The sequence below is a fragment of the Sander vitreus genome, chromosome 3 (genome assembly GCF_031162955.1).
Source record: "Sander vitreus isolate 19-12246 chromosome 3, sanVit1, whole genome shotgun sequence".
Lineage (NCBI taxonomy): Eukaryota > Metazoa > Chordata > Actinopteri > Perciformes > Percidae > Sander > Sander vitreus.
This window is the reverse complement of record NC_135857.1, coordinates 19,496,852-19,514,608: the sequence shown is the minus strand read 5'-3', so window position 1 is coordinate 19,514,608 and position 17,757 is coordinate 19,496,852. Positions and strand designations below refer to the sequence as shown.

Here is a 17,757-nt window from a genome sequence, read left to right as displayed (position 1 = left end):
TTGTCTTGATATGGAAAAGTGATTGATTTGATTTGCATTGCATGATCATTGGGAATAATTACAATGAATCTAATACACACACAGTTAAGATGAAGTGCTTGAATTTTTCAAGTACTTCATCTTAACTGTGTGTGTATGAAATTGTACTTATTAGTACAGTACTTGGGTAACTGTACCTATTACTTTCCAGCACTGCTGACAGGGGTCATTCTGCTCCCAATGTACTTTAATTACATTTTGGGGATAATAGTTTAGAACTTTTGCTTAAAACTTTGAATGCATGACTTTTACTTATACATTAATATGTTTTGGCATTGCTACTTTCTTAAATAATCTGAATTCTTCTTCCACCATGAGCATGCAGGCAGAGAACCATACAGGTTGTTGGGCTAAACATGTGTCCTTGGCACTGTGAAAATAAACCCTATAAATTGAGGACGACACTTTTCATGAGTCTGTTATGCTGTCTGGTTAGATTACACAACCATGACTTTGGCCTGCTGCACCTCGAGAGTTCGTAAGCACAGTGAAATTAGGTAATGCCATTGTAGACCGTGCCAAATTGAGACACGTTGAAATAAACAAATAAACTTAATGCTTAATTTGAGCATACAATTTAAACAGATACGTCTCTTTAAAATACAAACACATGTAGCTTCTATATACATGAAACCATGTCTGGATTAGATGTATTTGCCGTTGAAAATGCAAGAGGCCACACCCGCTGCCAGGATGGATTTGGTTTGATCCTATTGACGTAAAGTATTCTTCCGTGTTCAGCGCAAGGAACCTAAAATTCAGTGTGAGCTTGACAAAGAGGGAAGGCGAAGGTAAGCACCAAACCTACATCGAGCTTTTAGTCTGTGGTAGTCTGCGGGAATTACACGTCAGCGTAGCATTCACACCGAAACTAGAAACTTAAAATACAGTAAATGTTTTCATTGAAACATTACTGACTGACGTTACTGATTCCAGTGTTACGCAAACTGTGGCTAACTTTTATATCTTTGTGGAGCAAGTCACTTCCTTGGCATGTATAGCTAGTTTAAAATATAAGCGTTGCACACATTAGACAACACCGTTTAGTCTGTTACATTAAGATGTGTTTTTTCTTTACAGTGTATGTTTCAGGTAGTGTTGTCACAGTCCAGGGAATAGTCAGGGCCTTTTACGCCTCTTCTGCTGGCTAACGTTATCATCTTAATTTCCCTCGTTGTATTTCACCGCCAGCGTTATTTCTAAACGGGAAACATCGGCTATAACGTTAACTCTTTTAAAACAAATTAAACTGGTGTCTACACATTACATGTGCAACTTTCATAGACACCGTGCCACTTCTTCGAGTGTTAACGTTACATAATTATTTGCTTTAAGCAGAAGAGGTGAATTGTCAGAATGACCTCTTGTAAACCTTGTCCATGTCGGATTCTATTGGTCATTCAACTCCCCCAGAGACCGCTATTGAAGCTTTTTCCTTGGCTTTATTGGTGACTAACCAAAGTCTCACATGGTTTTGAGTAGAACTATAACGATGTGAGCATCCACACTGCTGAACGATAACGTTCTGTAAAACAGCGACGTCAAGCACGCACTGCACGCTTCAGCTGATAATAATACACTCACACAGCATACGACAAGATTACAGGAATGTCTGTAGTAATATTCTACATATTCGTGAGTTCAGGTACATTTTTCTGAACCAAAAAAAGTCTACCGGCGGGTCCCTGGGGCGCCGACACCACTGCCGTCTCCAGGCAACAGCGGGCGCACAGAGCTCCAGGGAGCCGGAGACAGGGGAGATGTGTGCAGAGCACCGGAACAAAAACACAGATAGTATGATAATAACATCCAAACACAAGATTCACTCTGTGCTTTCTGTGACATGACTAATACTTTCAAAGTATCCCTACTACTGTTTAAAAATACACCATCTACTAGCCAAATGCTGGTAAAATATGCAAGTGGCTGCTAAATTTGCTTCACTCAACAGTAAAAAATAAATAAATAATGGTTATCTAGTAAGTGCCTGGTAAAATTTTAACATTCACTAGCCATTTGGCTGGTGGACAAAATAGTTAATTTTGGACCCTGATCGTAGCCCCGCCGAGTGTTAAAGTCACGCCACTGACCACCTGTGGGGAACACATTTCTCCGCAGCGTGTAGTTAGGTTTGTCTGTTATTGTTACTGTAGCTACCTGTAACTTATTACAAGTAGTATGCAAGCGTGTCCAAACGTTTGACTGTTACTGTACTAGGGCTGGGCGATATGGAGAAAATCAGATATCACGATATTCTTGACCAAATACCTCCTATCGCTATTGCGATAGCCTATATTCTAGGGTTGACAATTGGTGCTTTAACAAAATATCTTCACACTTAGATTTTAGATAAATAATCATCAGTAATGTGGACATAATGTCTAAGTGGGGAAAAGGCAAATAATAGAACAGCTAGAACAGTCTAAGTTCAGAAAAGTACATCACTTTACTGTAATGTAGGCTTTAAAACCAGGAAAAGACAACACTTATGTCACGATATCCAAAATCTAAGACGATATCTAGTCTCATATCACGATATAGATATATCGATATATCACCCAGCCCTATACTGTACATATATAACACACGATGGACATGAGACAGGAGGTGCTTGTGTTTTGACTGAGCAAAGTAGTTGGAATGGATAATATATCACAACAGAGAGGAGAAACTGATTCTGTATCAGGAATGTAGTTTGTGGCCATATCTGAGGCTTATATCCTGGATGATCAGACTCATTGATATAATATAAATGGGGTGGACAAAATAAAGCCCTCAGTACAGTGCAATGCTTCAACTGCACCACAAATGGTAAAGGTACTACTATTCCTTCTATTCGAGCTGGGGACCCTTGTTGCATGTCATTGCCCTCTCTCCCCCTTTGTTTCCTGCATCTATACTGTCCACGGTCCAATAATGGCAAAATGCCAGAAACTTTTTTTGAAACGGTTAATATCATCTTTATAGCACTCCCAGATCTCCAATTAAATGTATCTCCCGATTAATAAAAAAAACAAGAAATTTCCGTACAGAGATGCTAAAGGTGTCTTTGAGATCATTTAGAAACAATGTCAATTAAAAAGCAATGACAAGTTTATTTTACACCTTTTAAAATCTTCCCTTACATATCAACTTATTAAAAAAACTTAAACAAAGTAAAGATGTAGTCAGTACTAGTGTTGCAGGAAGATCAAAAACAGGTGTTAAAGGTGCACTATGAGTTCCTGCATGGTCACTTCGTTGTGCCTCTAGTGTTTGTTTGACGTTTACGACCGCTGTGTTGTCTCCCGAGACCGGGCTTTTTCACAGTGTATTCGGGGGGGGCAGGCAGCTAGCGGATCAAGGAGAGATGCCTACGATTTGAGACAAAAATGACATCGCGCTGAAACCATGCTGGAACTCATGGTGCACCTTTTTAATAAAAACATTATAATCAGATATATAAATATAATATACAATAAAAATTTTGATTTATGATATAAATGCATTGTTTCATTTTTCTCAAATTTTTAAAACCAGTTTCAAGTTATTTATTGTCATGTGCACAACAATCAGGAGAAGCAGTCGTTGGTAATACAAATCTTGGATCTTGGGCTCCCTCCAACAATGCTCATTAAATATTTATTAAAGAAAATCACACAAGTAAGAGCAAAATGAGAATGTAAAAAGATATAAAACATTTTTAGTAGACAGTATTTGCAAATTAATAAACTGAATGTAAATATACAGTATATGCATAATGAGAAGTAAGAGAGATCGAGATATATATATATATATATATATTACACACAAAGGTGTGAACAGTTTGTATAAACAGTAAGTGTATAAGGTGATATATATAAGTGACCGTGTAATGGGAAAGTGATGAGCTTGAACTTATGTTTCCTTGCGTTGAACAAACAATTTGTGGACTGTGAAAACAAGATTAATTAAATAAGAAATGATCACACATTCATATTCCATAGCACTACATTGATTGGTGAAAATGTCATTGAATTATCTGACAATAGTGTAGTAGCAAGCCAGTGTTTTGTGTGAGTGTGTACATATGTGTCGATCAAACTGTTCTCCAGTTGTGGACTAGCCAGCCTACATTAACCTGTGAAAACCCAATCTCATTGTTTTTACTCTTTGAACCAAATTGAAACTTGAGAGCTCAGAACACGATGTCTGTCTTTTGCTCGGTGTGAAAAGAGCTGCTGTCGTTATTGCATGAGAAGAAATTCCTTATGTGTCGAAGGCAGTGTGTTACGGATGGTATCATATGTAGAGCCAATTGTCCAATGCTTGTACAAAAGCCATCATTGTATGGTATAGCATGAAGAATACCGCTCACATATGTTAGCAATCATATTGTTCTATTCAGCTTTTTAACCATTTCGTTTGCCTGAGTTTTGTTCAGTTGGAATTTTTAACTGAGACTGATTTTTAAAATGCAATTCTGAATTACAGCTCACTTAATGTTATAAATAAATCTGAATGTTTCAGTCTGTACAATAGTAAAATAGTAACAAATGTCCAACCACACAGTCAAAACAAATGTCTACAAGCTACTTATTTAGTCTAATCAAAAGCCCAAGGGGATTTGTTATACAATCATATGAGCTGGAAGTGGCAAATATTTGCTATTTCTTCCAAAAGACATTTGGCCTAATGATCAAGTATGATTCATTTTCTGTCAAATAATGAATTGATCATACACTGTTTCACACTTTTTAAGTGTTGCATGGTAGACTGGTCTGACACTGTTTGTTCTGTCCCTCTGTAGAGTATCAACATGACAGACATGGACGCTGAGACCAGCACTCGCACCGAGCCCGCGGTGGATGAAGAGGAGCCTCTTTTCAGCAACCTGGACCTCTTACTCTTCTCGCTGATTGTCGGCCTTGTCATTTATTGGTTCATGTCCCGCAAGAAGCCTGAGCACATCCCTGAATTTAAGAAGCTCGACACACCGTAAGTATCCATCACAGTATACCTTAGATTTAATTATAAAAAACAAAATCAGTTTGTATGAAAGTATAACTAGATTCCAATTCAGATCTGACTATGTCTTTAGGAGAAAAAAATATGAAGGCTGCTGCAAGGTAAAGAAACAAGTTGAAACCCTTAAGCTACCAAATGTAGAGAAGAGCGTATATTGTGTATTTTTTTTTGTTGTAAAAAAGGGGGTTGGGTATTGTGTAGATTTAACATATTCTTATTCTAATTGCTGCTCTGTATATGGTTTTGAGTTTAATCAAATCCTTTTTTCAGTGTCCTATCTGGACTCCGCTCCACCACCTCTCCGCTCCAAAATTATGAACTCTCTTGTTAGACCAATCTCTCTCTCTCTCTGTGTGTGTGTGTGTGTGTGTGTGTGTGTGTGTGTGTGTGTGTGTGTACACATACTTTAGTTTATGTAAAAGCTATACAATACTGTATGCTGATCTAGAATTGGACATGTTATGGTTTATAGTTCAGCACAGATGTTGTGGTGAATGGGAAGGACTTTGCTATAATTTGACTGGTTCATAAAAGGTTGTGGCCACCAGGGTCCATCAGTAAGAATGCATTCCAGACAAGATGCCTCTTATGGTTATTTATTGAAATAGAAAATGAGGGTGTGTGGTTCTGGAACAGAGATACATGCGAAGTTAGAATCTAAATATGCATATTTCAACAGGTTGTTGCATGGTTAGGGTTACAAATTAGGGACGCACGATGTATCGGCAATCATATCGTATCAGCCGATGTTGGTCTTTTTGTTACACATTGGCATTGGTCTGATGTAAACAACTGATGATCGTTTCCGTAAAATTTATGATGCAGTGACACAGCACAGGAATTACATGCTGAGAACGAAGCAATGTCCACGGTCTGGACGTTTTTAACGGTGAAAAAAAGACCGTGAATTGCAGTATGTAATACTGTGGACGCTGTGTTAGACCACCAATCACCACCAATTTGATCACTCACATGAAGAACCACCATCCAGAAGTTCACAAACAATATCAGGGGTAAGTTACTAGCAGGCAGCCTAAACGCAAACAGCGGCAGCTGCAGCCCACACATTAGCGAGTGTATGATGGAGAGAGAATTAAAAAAAAGAAAAAAGAGAGGGAGGCGTGTGTGTGTCGGTGAGTATGAAGTTAGCAGTAACGCTATAGCTGTGTGCACAGTGTGTGTACAGTTTATCTGTTGGTGAATCTATGCTACAACTCCTCAAGACCCAAGCCAAGTTAAAGTGAATGGGTTAGCCACAGAGCTAGCAACAACTTCAGCACAGGCTCGCTAACTTAAGGTGGGCTGGCTTTAAGGTGGACCAGCTATTCTCATTTTAGTGACATGCCGGAAAACCCTGACTAGTCATAAAACCTAAACAGGATATTTTGTTTAATGATCCTTAGTAATTGATTTATAAATCGATCCAAATCTTTTCACAGGTGTAAGTTAAACTGGACTTTCATGACATGATTCACTTGCTACAAGTTATAAAAGTAGCCTAAAACTAACACGTAACTATTAGTTGTGTTTTTCATGGTGGCCCTGTAACTTGTTGAGCGGAAACAATGTGGTAAATCTGATTTATGGGCTTTTCCAAATGGTTTGCAAATAAAAAAAAGACTTACGTTTTTCAAATTCAGTGTTTTACACGTGTGTTTCAGTATGTACAAAAAATTGTATTATCATAGAAACTTGTTTTATACAAATAATATTAACATTGGTAAATATCGGTTATCGGCATCAACCAAATTTTTCATATCTGCATTCCTAATAGAAATAGCAATTTAACATAGCGCAGAAATAACAAATAATAAATAACAACAAACTAATCATTATCAAATTGAGGCACTTAAGGCTTGTAAGGCAACACCTTCATTAATATGCAGCATTATACACTGATTAAACGATTAAACATACAGGCAGTACTATGATCGGCCATTATACAACAACAAACAAGCAGCAATATGTTGGACGAGGTTATAGTGCAATTTGGGGGGCGGGGAGAAACTAGTCACGTATGTATTGTGATTCTTTTCTCCGATTTTTAAAATCAATTCTTCTCCCTAGAATCAATATTTTAAATTAGTTTTGAGAAATGTGTCATGATATATTGTCTCTAGAAGTGTATTAGTCAACTTTTGTTTTTGTTAAAGAAGGAAAAGAAAAGTGCAATACTCAATACTATCGAATTCCAATACTTCTAGAATCACAATACAAATCGAATCGGCACCGATGTATTGGGGGGAAAGGATCGAATCGGGAAAAAAGCATATTGTCCCATCCCTAACCCACACACTGCAAAAGAAACCCAGAAAGAGGCACAGCAACACCATTTTAAATATTATCTATTTACAAACCGCACAGTCTTTCTACACTAGCACTCTCTTCCAAAACTGTCACAAACTGACTTTTGGCTGTCTTCTTCAGCGAGCAGGAGAGTGTTGTGCGGTTCCTGATTGGCTGCTTCCAGGACAGCCAATTTTACCTGTCTGCGGATATTGTTCTTTGTCACAATAGAGAAGAATGATGAATAGGTGTGTGTCTCTTCAGTGATCTGACTGTGTCTTATATTACATAAAAGCAGTAAAAAAACAAACAAATATTATCCTTTACTTAGCCTGAAGCAAGTGTGTGAGGGTGCATTGCTTAAGGCTTGTAAATGTTCCACTAGTAGCGACCTTTGTTATCTCTCTCCTTGTCCTGCTCTTTTACACAGCCTCTTTAACTTAACTAACTTTCCTTCTCACGTATGAGTGCCTGTAAGCCCGTATTCTCACGTCATCACTAGCGCTGTCACAATCATGAAATTTCAGTTGTTGTTTGGCTTTTTGACCTGTCATAAAAACTGACTTTACCTTCAAATATCTCGAAACCTGTACAATAAAATCACATGAAAATTTGACAAAGACCTAGTCAGAGTCAGCCTGAACAGGAGTTAGAAATATAAAAATTACTAATATGAGGGAATTACAAATGTGTTTTAATGTAAATTTCCCTTTTTTAAATTTCTCAAAGCTTTACACTAAAACCATATGAAACCTTTGTATGGTCATAGAGTCCGGGTCAGTCTGAACAAAGATCCACTGGAAATTTCAACTAACCTATGAAGGAAAGGTTTTTTTTTTTTATGACAAATATGATTTGTAGCTCCCTTGTTATTGTGCAAAATAAAGTTGTTTTTACTTAGTATTTCAAATTTGAGAAATGATTGCTGAAATTATCAGGCCTCCAGGTGCTGTTCATCTGCATGTATAGAAGTACACAGAGCCAGTTGAAAATCAACAAACTTTCCCTTAAGTTACAAGCTAACACATTAGCACTAGTTATCTAGTTTGTTTGGTAAGGTGCTAACGAACACTAAACAAGACATTTTTAAGGCGACAAATGTTCCATATCAACTTTCATAAACTGAAAACGCACAGTGAAAGGATCAAAGTTTTAAGACGAAAACACGTTCACCTCTATTTTAATGTACACATTGCCATGGATACTAATTGCTAAACCTCTAGCCTGATTGACAGGTCGGTGTGTAGCCACACCCTCAAGCGTGAATTATCTAATAGAAAAGCTGGATGAAAGCGACAACTCCCGCATAACTTTCCCGAGAGCTGTCAAACACACTGCTGCGACCATAAATCAAGAGAGCCTTTATGGGCATGTGACGACCGAGTCCTCCCTGCCACTAGGTGTCCCTGTGCCTATTTCCTGGGGTTTCTTGTTTGCTGTGTTGCAGGTGGTAATTGGCGCCGACGAGCTGCACCTGGGTTGGGGGTGTTATTTCTGGCAGTTCTCTTTTGCTTGAGCAGGCATGGCGTGACGGCAATTTCAGCTTATTTCTTCATTCTTTGCTTAATTATATTGGTTAAAATAAATGGTTTTCTTTAGCAGCCTACTGTCATTAGGCTCGTTCGAGACGAGCTATGTCTGTGCAGAATCGATCACCGGCGCTCGGCGCCCAATGCATGCCGGTTAGATTTGTGTCCGACTTGATCCCGACTTGCTCTGACGTCATGCACACGTGGGCAACGATAACCTCACGAGATCAAGGCGGCCACAGGTTTGAGACGCACAGTTGCTTTTCACCGACTGCAAGACCCAGGCGGACCCAGGGCATGATGGGAAACAACTGGCTCTCGGCTGATCTAACAGCTGATTGGTTCAGAATCGACTCAACATGATGTTTTATATAAACTTTTTATAGTTTTTAAATCGGAGGGATTTTAATTACCATTTGTCTGATTTAAAGGCTTATTCTGTACAGAACACATGGCTGATGGTTACATTTAGAAGTCAGAGAGACTAAATCCATTCAAAGTTCATCTACAGTCTGTTTATTAACATCAGCAACAGATCACATGTAGAGCATTTTGACAGCTACTCTGTCTTAATAAAAACTGGAGATGTGTACAAGCTGATAAATGGGTCTGATAACATTTATTAAATCAAAATCGGACCTAACAGGATGTGAGTGTTTCTGTGACTTCCTGTTCAGTCTGAAGGCTGCTGGAAACGGCTGTAAACTGTCCGACTTGACCACGGTTATTTGTCACCACCCCCGGCTGCTGCCGCCTGCTCTCGTCCACTTTACAGGCCATGTGCAGTTCATCTCGAACGAGCCTATTGTCTCCATTTTCTTGTGATAGGCACCTCTCTATCATCATCTTGCTTCAGAAAGCAACAAATATGGTCTCATATGAGCTGAAACAGAAGATCCTGTCCAACAGCAGTAAGATCTAGATGACCAAGCTCGTTTTTCCAGTTTTTTTTTCTTTCTTTTTTTTTTTCTCACTGACATTGAAACCTTGTGCTCTGGTAGACACTTTATTTACCTAAACCCAGCTGATGGAAACACAACTTAATTTCAGTGGACTCCCCTTCTACTGGCCACTTTAAGTCCCTCCCCACCCACAACACAATTTGTTTGGGAACCAGAGTAAATCCTTGGGGCTAGCAGCAGCCTCACTCGCTCTGTGGCTGAGGTCTTGCGTGGTTATGTGAATGGAGACCGTGTTGGAGGCTGAGTGGGGGAGATCCTGACCCTTTGTGTAAAAACAGGAGGTTGGGTTGAAGGGAGGGAAAGACCCCTGTAGAGCACGTTTTGCTTTGGGAAGAGTGTGCATCTGTGGAGGGCGGGAATACAGGAAGGGAACATAGAGCTGGTCTTCCCTCCCCTTAAAGGGAGCAGTGATTACCTAACTGTTATGAAGGGGGCGTAGTCTTCCATGTCTTTCCTGTGCTTTTGTTTTTGGCCATGAACCCATTTTGAAAGTTCCCTGGAAAGCAAACGAGGAGGGCAAGCCAAGCTGCTTTTGTGAGACCTCCAAAGGTGGAAAGTTGAAGCAAAAGACAAACAACCCTTTCTTTGCCCTGAGTTACTTTTTTAAAATTTGTGTGTGTGTGTGTCCGCTCTGCTATTAGAGAAAGGCCATGTCACGAATGGAATCCTTTTATGATAAATGAGGTTGCCATAGCAATTACATTCCCCTCTCTCCTCCAGTGAGACGGGGGCAGGGGATACTTCAGAAAAAAAAAACTACCATTCACAGCTCCCCCCCTCTTTTAATGGTCCACCGAGGAGTTGCTCTGATAACCAGCCAAATGCTCAGAATGGATCTTGTCGACGTTTTCGTTCCAACACCTTTCAGATCGGAGAGGAAAAGGGGCGGGGATGAGGAGGAAGGCATTTTCAGCCCGAGTGTTTCAGTGTGTGTTTGTGTGAGTCAAAAGTGTGGGTCGGCAGCTGAGCTACATTTAATGGGAAAGGCAGTTTCCCACCATTGTGTCCTCAGCGGTTGCCAGACACTGACAGGGCTTGTAGGCTGGGTGTGTGTGTTTTGTGTGTGTGTGTGTGTGTGTGTGGAGAACAGACACTGCTGGGCTTAGAGCAGCACAGGAAAAGGCAGAGTTCAGATCGTGTTGGAGCCTCTAAGGTGAAGGCAGGCAGCTCTTCCAAACCTGTGAGAGTCCGGCTGCTTTCCTGGATTGGTTTTATTTTTCCATTCTGTGGTTGTGGAGTGTTGACGTCCTGCTTTGATTTTGAGCGTGACGGTTCCCAGCGTGGCCTAGCCAGTGGTGCTTGTGGCATTGGTGAGGTAAAGGTCTGCATGCCATGGGCTGTGTCTTCTCCCTGCCAGAGGACAGGAGAGATGCTGCTGAGAGGTCAGTAAAGTGATTTATTTACTGCTTCTTCTAAGGCCCAAGAGATTATTATTTATTTATTTTTTTTAGACAGTATTTGCTTGAAATTGTATTAAACATTTACTGCCAGTTATTGTTTAATCTTACTGTTTAGTTTGATAGCAGAGATCACACATGGGCATGTAAGTTTTTAAATGCCATCTTGTGGTTTGTAAATGTTGAAATTGTGGCTTGTTTCCAAAGTAAGCTCAACACACACTGTAATTTGCTTGTTTCCTGCACACACTGGCAAGATAGTGGTTTCAAAAACCATGCATGTTCCTAGAAGGTTATGTAAGAGATGGTCATAAAATCTGACTACTAACATAATTTGATTATTGGGTCTTCTGTTTTTTTTCACAAGCTCCTCACTGTCAGTTACCATGTAAGCCATCATTATGATTAACATTTCCAGTCTTGTTTAATTTTTTTTTTTATAATATATATATTTATATTTAGAAGTCAGAATGCAAAATAGAGAAGCATGCCATTGATTGTAGCATCATAAGATCACCAGTGTGTTTGAGTGTTGCAGAATAAGACCGAACTGACCGTCAGTGTGCGTGTTTGAAAAGATTTAGTTCCTGGATGAATGAATGGAAAGTTAATTGTGTGTGTGTGTGTGTGTGTGTGTGTGTGTGTGTGTGTATATAGATGATGAGCTGTAAACTATTTGTACTAAACTGTAAATTGTTCACAACAATGAAGGAAAATGTGTTCAATATTATGAGCCATTTGCGTCTTATCTTGTCAAACTGGCAGTCAACATATAATATGCAAACACTTTTGTCTACTTGAAATAATGTTGCTCAATTTCAGGCTGCAACTTCAGTAGTAGTCCCACAACACTTAATGATGTGTCATCCACCATGATTTGTTGACTTTTTTTTTTAGTTTTTGTCCATATGTTTTTTTTTTTTTTTCTTCCTGTATATTGTTCTAATTAAGACTGTACTCTCCGGAGATTAAAATATACAAAAGAATATATTTTGCTCTATGTACTTTATGATTAATTGTACACATGCTCAAGATACTTTGCATTTGTTGACAATGTATTGAGATACTAGAGATTTTGAACTCTCGTCACCTGGCAATTTTCTAATGATGCACAGAAACGCTAATAACCGCGCTTAAATGCTTCAGTTTGGGGGCAAAGGCTAGTTTAAAAAGAAATTACACTTTGCTTCAGAGTGCAGTCTGAATTAACCACGGGGGGGCATTTTTTATGGGATGTTGGGCATCAATCCCACATGCCTGCACTCTGCTGTTGGATGGGTTCTGTAGGTTGTAAATTGTGACTAAATGTGTGTCAGAGGTCAAATATAGCAAATACATGTCTCTCTTTCTCTTAGTGTTAATGGCGGCCTTGTTGCTTTTGGATGTGGAAAATCTAAAACGCATTCATCTGGTATACTATTTCTGTTTGTAGTTATGTATGCACGTTTTATTCTTCTTTCAGTGCAGACAGAATTGCAGCTGTCCACTTTGATGCTGAATGAAGCAGCGTTGCCTTTTATTTGGCTCGATAATAGATTTTGCTTCCTGTGCACTGTGTTTGCACAAGTTGTTTGATCTTTTCCCGTCCATTAATTACTCCCTAGATGAATCTGACCACATTACAGAAAATTGAAAATTGAATGAAGTATGCCTATGCTTAGTACATCATATGCTTAGTATGACTAATGCTTGTATGACTGCTGAGTCACTGCTCTGCTACTCCCGGTTGTTGTAAGACACACAATGACCAGACAATTTTCCCACATTGCCCAAGAGTTGTTGCTACACATTTATTTACGTGCTGATTATTTCAATAAATAACTTGCTATTATGAGAATATTTTTGGTAATTATTATATATCCCGATATAGCATATTGAGTGCATCACATTAAATAATAAAAACTCATGCTTTAATGAAATGTTATGCAATAAATCTCTTCAATAACAAAAAAACGTATTAACTGTTGGGGGAGGGGCCTGGATAGCTCACCTGGGAGAGCAGGCGCCCATATATAGAGGTGTACTCCTCGACGCAGCAGCCCCGGGTTCGACTCCGACCTGCAGCCCTTTGCTGTATGTTGTTCCCCCTCTCTTTCCCCTTTCATGTCTTCAGCTATCTTGTACAAATAACGGCCTAAAATGCCCAAAAAAATAACTGTTGGGGGTTCAAGGGGTCATAAAGTGGAATTTCTGTCCTGGGTTTTCCGCTACTGTCAACTGGGAGTCTTACCAGAGTCCAGTTCTGGATGAGTTCAGGAACTTGCGAAAAATCATGGAGTTATTCCCGCCACATCAATTGATCATATGACCCTGACACTGCAATTCCCTAAATGTCAGTGAATGATAATGTTGTCAACCAGTTCTACTCTATTGTTTGTTTTGTGGGCCTTTTACCTAGAAGATTATTAAGTAGTTGAGCTTGTTTGATCCGTGTTTACACTAACTTGGTCAAAGTATTACCTACTCCTGTCTCGTGAGTTATGCAACGTTCTATTTACCTTGGAACTCGGAAGCCGGAGCTGGGAATGACGTCATACCCGAGTTGAATGCGTTCTATTTAAAAGTCGGATTTTCATTGTTTTCATTAGCGCTAGCCCGGTTAGCTATTGTTAGCAATACCAGTTGATAACAACGCGTTACGCCGTTTTTTGTGCATGCAAACAGCGTAACAACATGTCCACAGATAGAAGTTGGACATGCCTGTGTGAACGACTGATTTAGTGGCACAAATAAGACAGAAGTGCTTATAACTTTATATTACTGCAGCTTTCAAAACTGTTGATACAGGGGACAGCCATGTTGGATTTTGAACTGGGGCTACTGCGAGGTTGTCCGAGTTCCGAGCTCGTAAATCCGAGGTCAGGGGGCGTGTTTCCGACTTTGACCTCGGAAAATCCGAGTTCCGAGGTAAATGGAACGCCGCATTAGTTTGGATGCCAGCCGAATTTAGCCCCGCCCACAACATTCGAGGTCGGGAAGTTCACATTCTGACTAGAGTCTGAGTATGACGATGTCGGGCTACTCATGAGTCATTATTCTCTCACTTTTTTTTCCTTTTTTTTTTATTTTTATTTTTTTAAACAAAATATAAAACATACAACTCACATGAACACCTCCCCTCCCTTCGTCATCACCACCCACTCAGACAAAAATCAAGAAAAGATGACACAGTAACTACAATATTCAAAACCAAAGAACCAAAAGAATAGTAACAAAATGGTCAATAAACAAAATAAACATGCATAAATGACAACACCATAAGCCCATCAATACACGTCTCTCCCCAGCACAAAGCTTCTTAGGAGCCCTCCAGAAAGCTCAGGTACTTTCCCCATTTTCTAGTATAGACATCCAATCCGGCAAACTGTTTTATATGAAATTTTTTCAAACACCGACACCTCACAAGCCCACTCCTGGATTGACGGCACCCCTTCATTCTTCCATCCTCTTAAAATAATCTGTCTGGCTGACCCAGCTTCTTATGTGCTTATCCATCCCACTTAGGATTGACCCTTGACTTTATCACAGGATCATAGGACATGAAATAATTGGCCGTCCTCTGTCTTACATTTCCAACAATTTGGTGTGTCTTTCAGACCAATTCTAAACAACCTGGAGGGAGTCCAATAGAAGTGATGCATAATTTTGAACTGAATTACGTGCACCTCACTTTGCGTGACATAGTTTTAATATTCCTACAGATTCTGTCCCACTCCTCATCATCCAGTTTAATACTTAGACCCCTTTACCATGTCTTTTTGATGGCTGTCCAGGCTCCATCCCTTAGGTTCTGCATAAGCATAGAATAATACCTGGAAGCCTCATGACCTTTTCCATATTTCAACAACACCGTATCTAAACATTCTGGTGCCTTAGGGGCTGAAGAACTGGATCCAAAAATCCTCACTAACAGATGATCTAAAAAAAATCTCTAACAAAATGAGACCTAGGGATTCCAAATTGCTGTACCACCTCCTCACAGAATTTGAATATGCCACTGTGAGTGACATGTGGTCATTTAATACAGACTAATACTAGAAAACAGCTAAATGTACATTTTGAATGTTGACTAGCACTGTTAAACGTTTGTTTACACCAGTCATGTTTATTAAGGAAGACAGGTCTATATTCACGATGTCGTGAATGCAGCTCAGATTTGTCCAAAGATTTATTTAGGCGTTTAATTTATAGTACTTATAGTATAGTTTATAGTACCACCTTGCAGAGTTAAACAGTAAAGGGCCTTTTAGACCAAACGCGGCAGCGAAATGCAGCAAAGCAATTGGAAACAATGGGTTTCAGAGCACAGCGGTGCCGTTGCTGCCTTTGGTCTGAAAAGCCCTTAAGGCCATTGCATGCATTGCAACCTTAATAGCACATGACATCACACACCCATCACCACCTTACCCTACTGCTCTCTGGGTGCAGATACAGAACACTGAGGTACAGATCAGGTACAGATTCACCTATGACATACGGTAGGACGTCATGGGGGTTGGTCTGGTGGTAATCATTGTCTGTTTATTCACCTGTGCACCTACATGACGGAAGCTGGAGAGGGGATGCGTTTGGGTTCTTACTTTTGTCTGTTGACCGCAAATTTCACCGGATCTACGTTCACTTTTGCACATACTATTTTCATGTGCTACTGGATTTTGTCGGGGTTTTTTTTGTATTTCTTGCTTTGAAATGGACAATACATCCTTAAACGCATATCCCGGAGTGGAACTGGATTATTCAAATGGCGCGTCATACAGGTGTTAATTGTTCCCTGTCTCAGCCTCACAGCGGCTATTGGTAGTTCAAAGAAGTCGTTACAAGTATGATGATCTTGTAATTAACTATTTTGAGGAAAGACGAGACATTTTCACTGAATTAATTAACCACACCTTTGTGTTTGTTTAAGCTTAAATTGCGTAATTAAAAAGTCAAACTTGTTTGTTTTCCCCAGAGCACCCACCACAAGAGAGACCAGTTTCATCGAGAAAATGAAGAAAACCGTAAGTGCTGTAACTTAATCCTTTCCATTATTTCTGCTTCAGTTGTGTTTTGTGTGAACGGTCTTGTGTTTCCAACATAGATATATTATCCAGAAGCAGTTTTGTTTCGGTTATTCCAAAACACTAAGGCCGGCCACACACTGGCTGCGTGGCGTGAGCGTTTCCGCTGCGTGGCCTGTCGGTTTTTATTTCGGCTCCCATGTTAACAGGTTAGAGCTTGCACACTGCCTGCGTGAAACGCACCTCTCAGGCACGGCTCGAGCTGTGCCGAAAACACGTGCATGCTAGAAGACGCCTATTTTTCACGCGACACGCAAGCGTGTTGGAAGCGTTTCCAGACAAAATAGAATAGGAAAAGATGTTTATGTCATTTTGACACAAATACATATTAATAAATGACATGTTGATGTTTGAAAGTCTCTAGGTTTTGACATAAATGCAGATATAAATGTAATTTAAAAAAAATAATAATAATGATTGATTTTCAAATATTGCACCAGTCAATACAGAACGAAATATTCTGTAGCCTATTTTGCCGTCAATACTGCCGACGTTGTCTTTGCTGTAATCAAATCAGTATATATTTCATGTTTAACATGGTATTTCATTTTGTCAATGGGAAACATACATGTGTACAGACAAGGCTAGCAGCAGCAGCGCTGGGTCAGACACGTTTCTGGTGTGTAAAGACATAGAAAAATACACGCAACAGAAACGCCACGCTCACGCGACGCAGCCAGTGTGTGGCCGGCCTAGCTCAGGGTTTAAAAAGAAAACTGAGCCAGTTGGACTTGCAGATATGCAAGGTTAGACAGTGTTGGTGTTGCAGCCCTTTACCAGGTGTTGATCAACCTTGGTGGTTTTCCCCAGTAAAAACCTGATTGATGTGCAAGTCAAAGCGCTTGAATTTAAAAGGGAATGGTAGTGTCTTAGTTAATACAACTTTCCTCCCTTTTTATGCTCAGTGGATGAAGAATAAGATGATTATAATGGCCTGCTGCTAATGTGATTATTCCATATGCAGTTCTAGATTTAGAAACACTGTTTGGACTTTGATGGTTCTCTGTTCTTAAGCCAGCCTTGAGAAAAGACTTTCTGGTTTTGAATCATGTGGTTTTGCAGCAAATAGTTCAGATACCATGATGCTGGCAGGAAAGAACTTTGGTCCACAGTGCCATTTCATTTTGTCTCTGTTTTTCTTTTGTATGAATGTAATGGCAACACTGTAGGCATGGATGAAGTATTTTGTGATTGCTGGTTGAAAATCTCAAGAAAAGCTGTATCTTGGAGAAATGTTCGTTGTTTTTTTTGTCTTCATTTGTATTTTCTTTGCTTTGAAGTGAAGTTTAAGTCGTGAAGTTATTTAGCCCTTTTTTACAGTTTGTAGTTTGGGTTGTGGTCATCATCTCCCTGTTGCATGCAATGCAGCATTTCAGGATTTGGGAGAAAATACATTCTGAATATATTTTAGCTAAATTACAAAAGCTATTCTGCATCTGTTTTACATGGTGTGTGTTTAGGCGCGTCAGGTTTTAATTGTAGTTGTGGGAGAAAGCTT

General features: G+C 39.6%; 1 protein-coding gene across 2 annotated transcripts in view; it reads left to right on the top strand.

Moving 5' to 3' along the window:
- Window positions 1-754: 754 nt before the first annotated feature.
- porb (P450 (cytochrome) oxidoreductase b) overlaps window positions 755-17,757 on the top strand; it is a 32,754-nt gene continuing 15,751 nt past the window's right edge. The window contains exons 1-3 of one of the 2 annotated variants that reach the window (XM_078246395.1): window positions 755-830; window positions 4,808-4,995; window positions 16,151-16,199. In XM_078246395.1, coding sequence (XP_078102521.1) covers window positions 4,817-4,995; window positions 16,151-16,199 — 228 coding nt within the window. In that variant the 5' untranslated portion in view covers window positions 755-830; window positions 4,808-4,816. Of the gene's footprint in view, window positions 831-4,807; window positions 4,996-10,908; window positions 11,185-16,150; window positions 16,200-17,757 lie in introns of those variants that run through there. The other variant, XM_078246396.1, reaches the window with a different exon arrangement.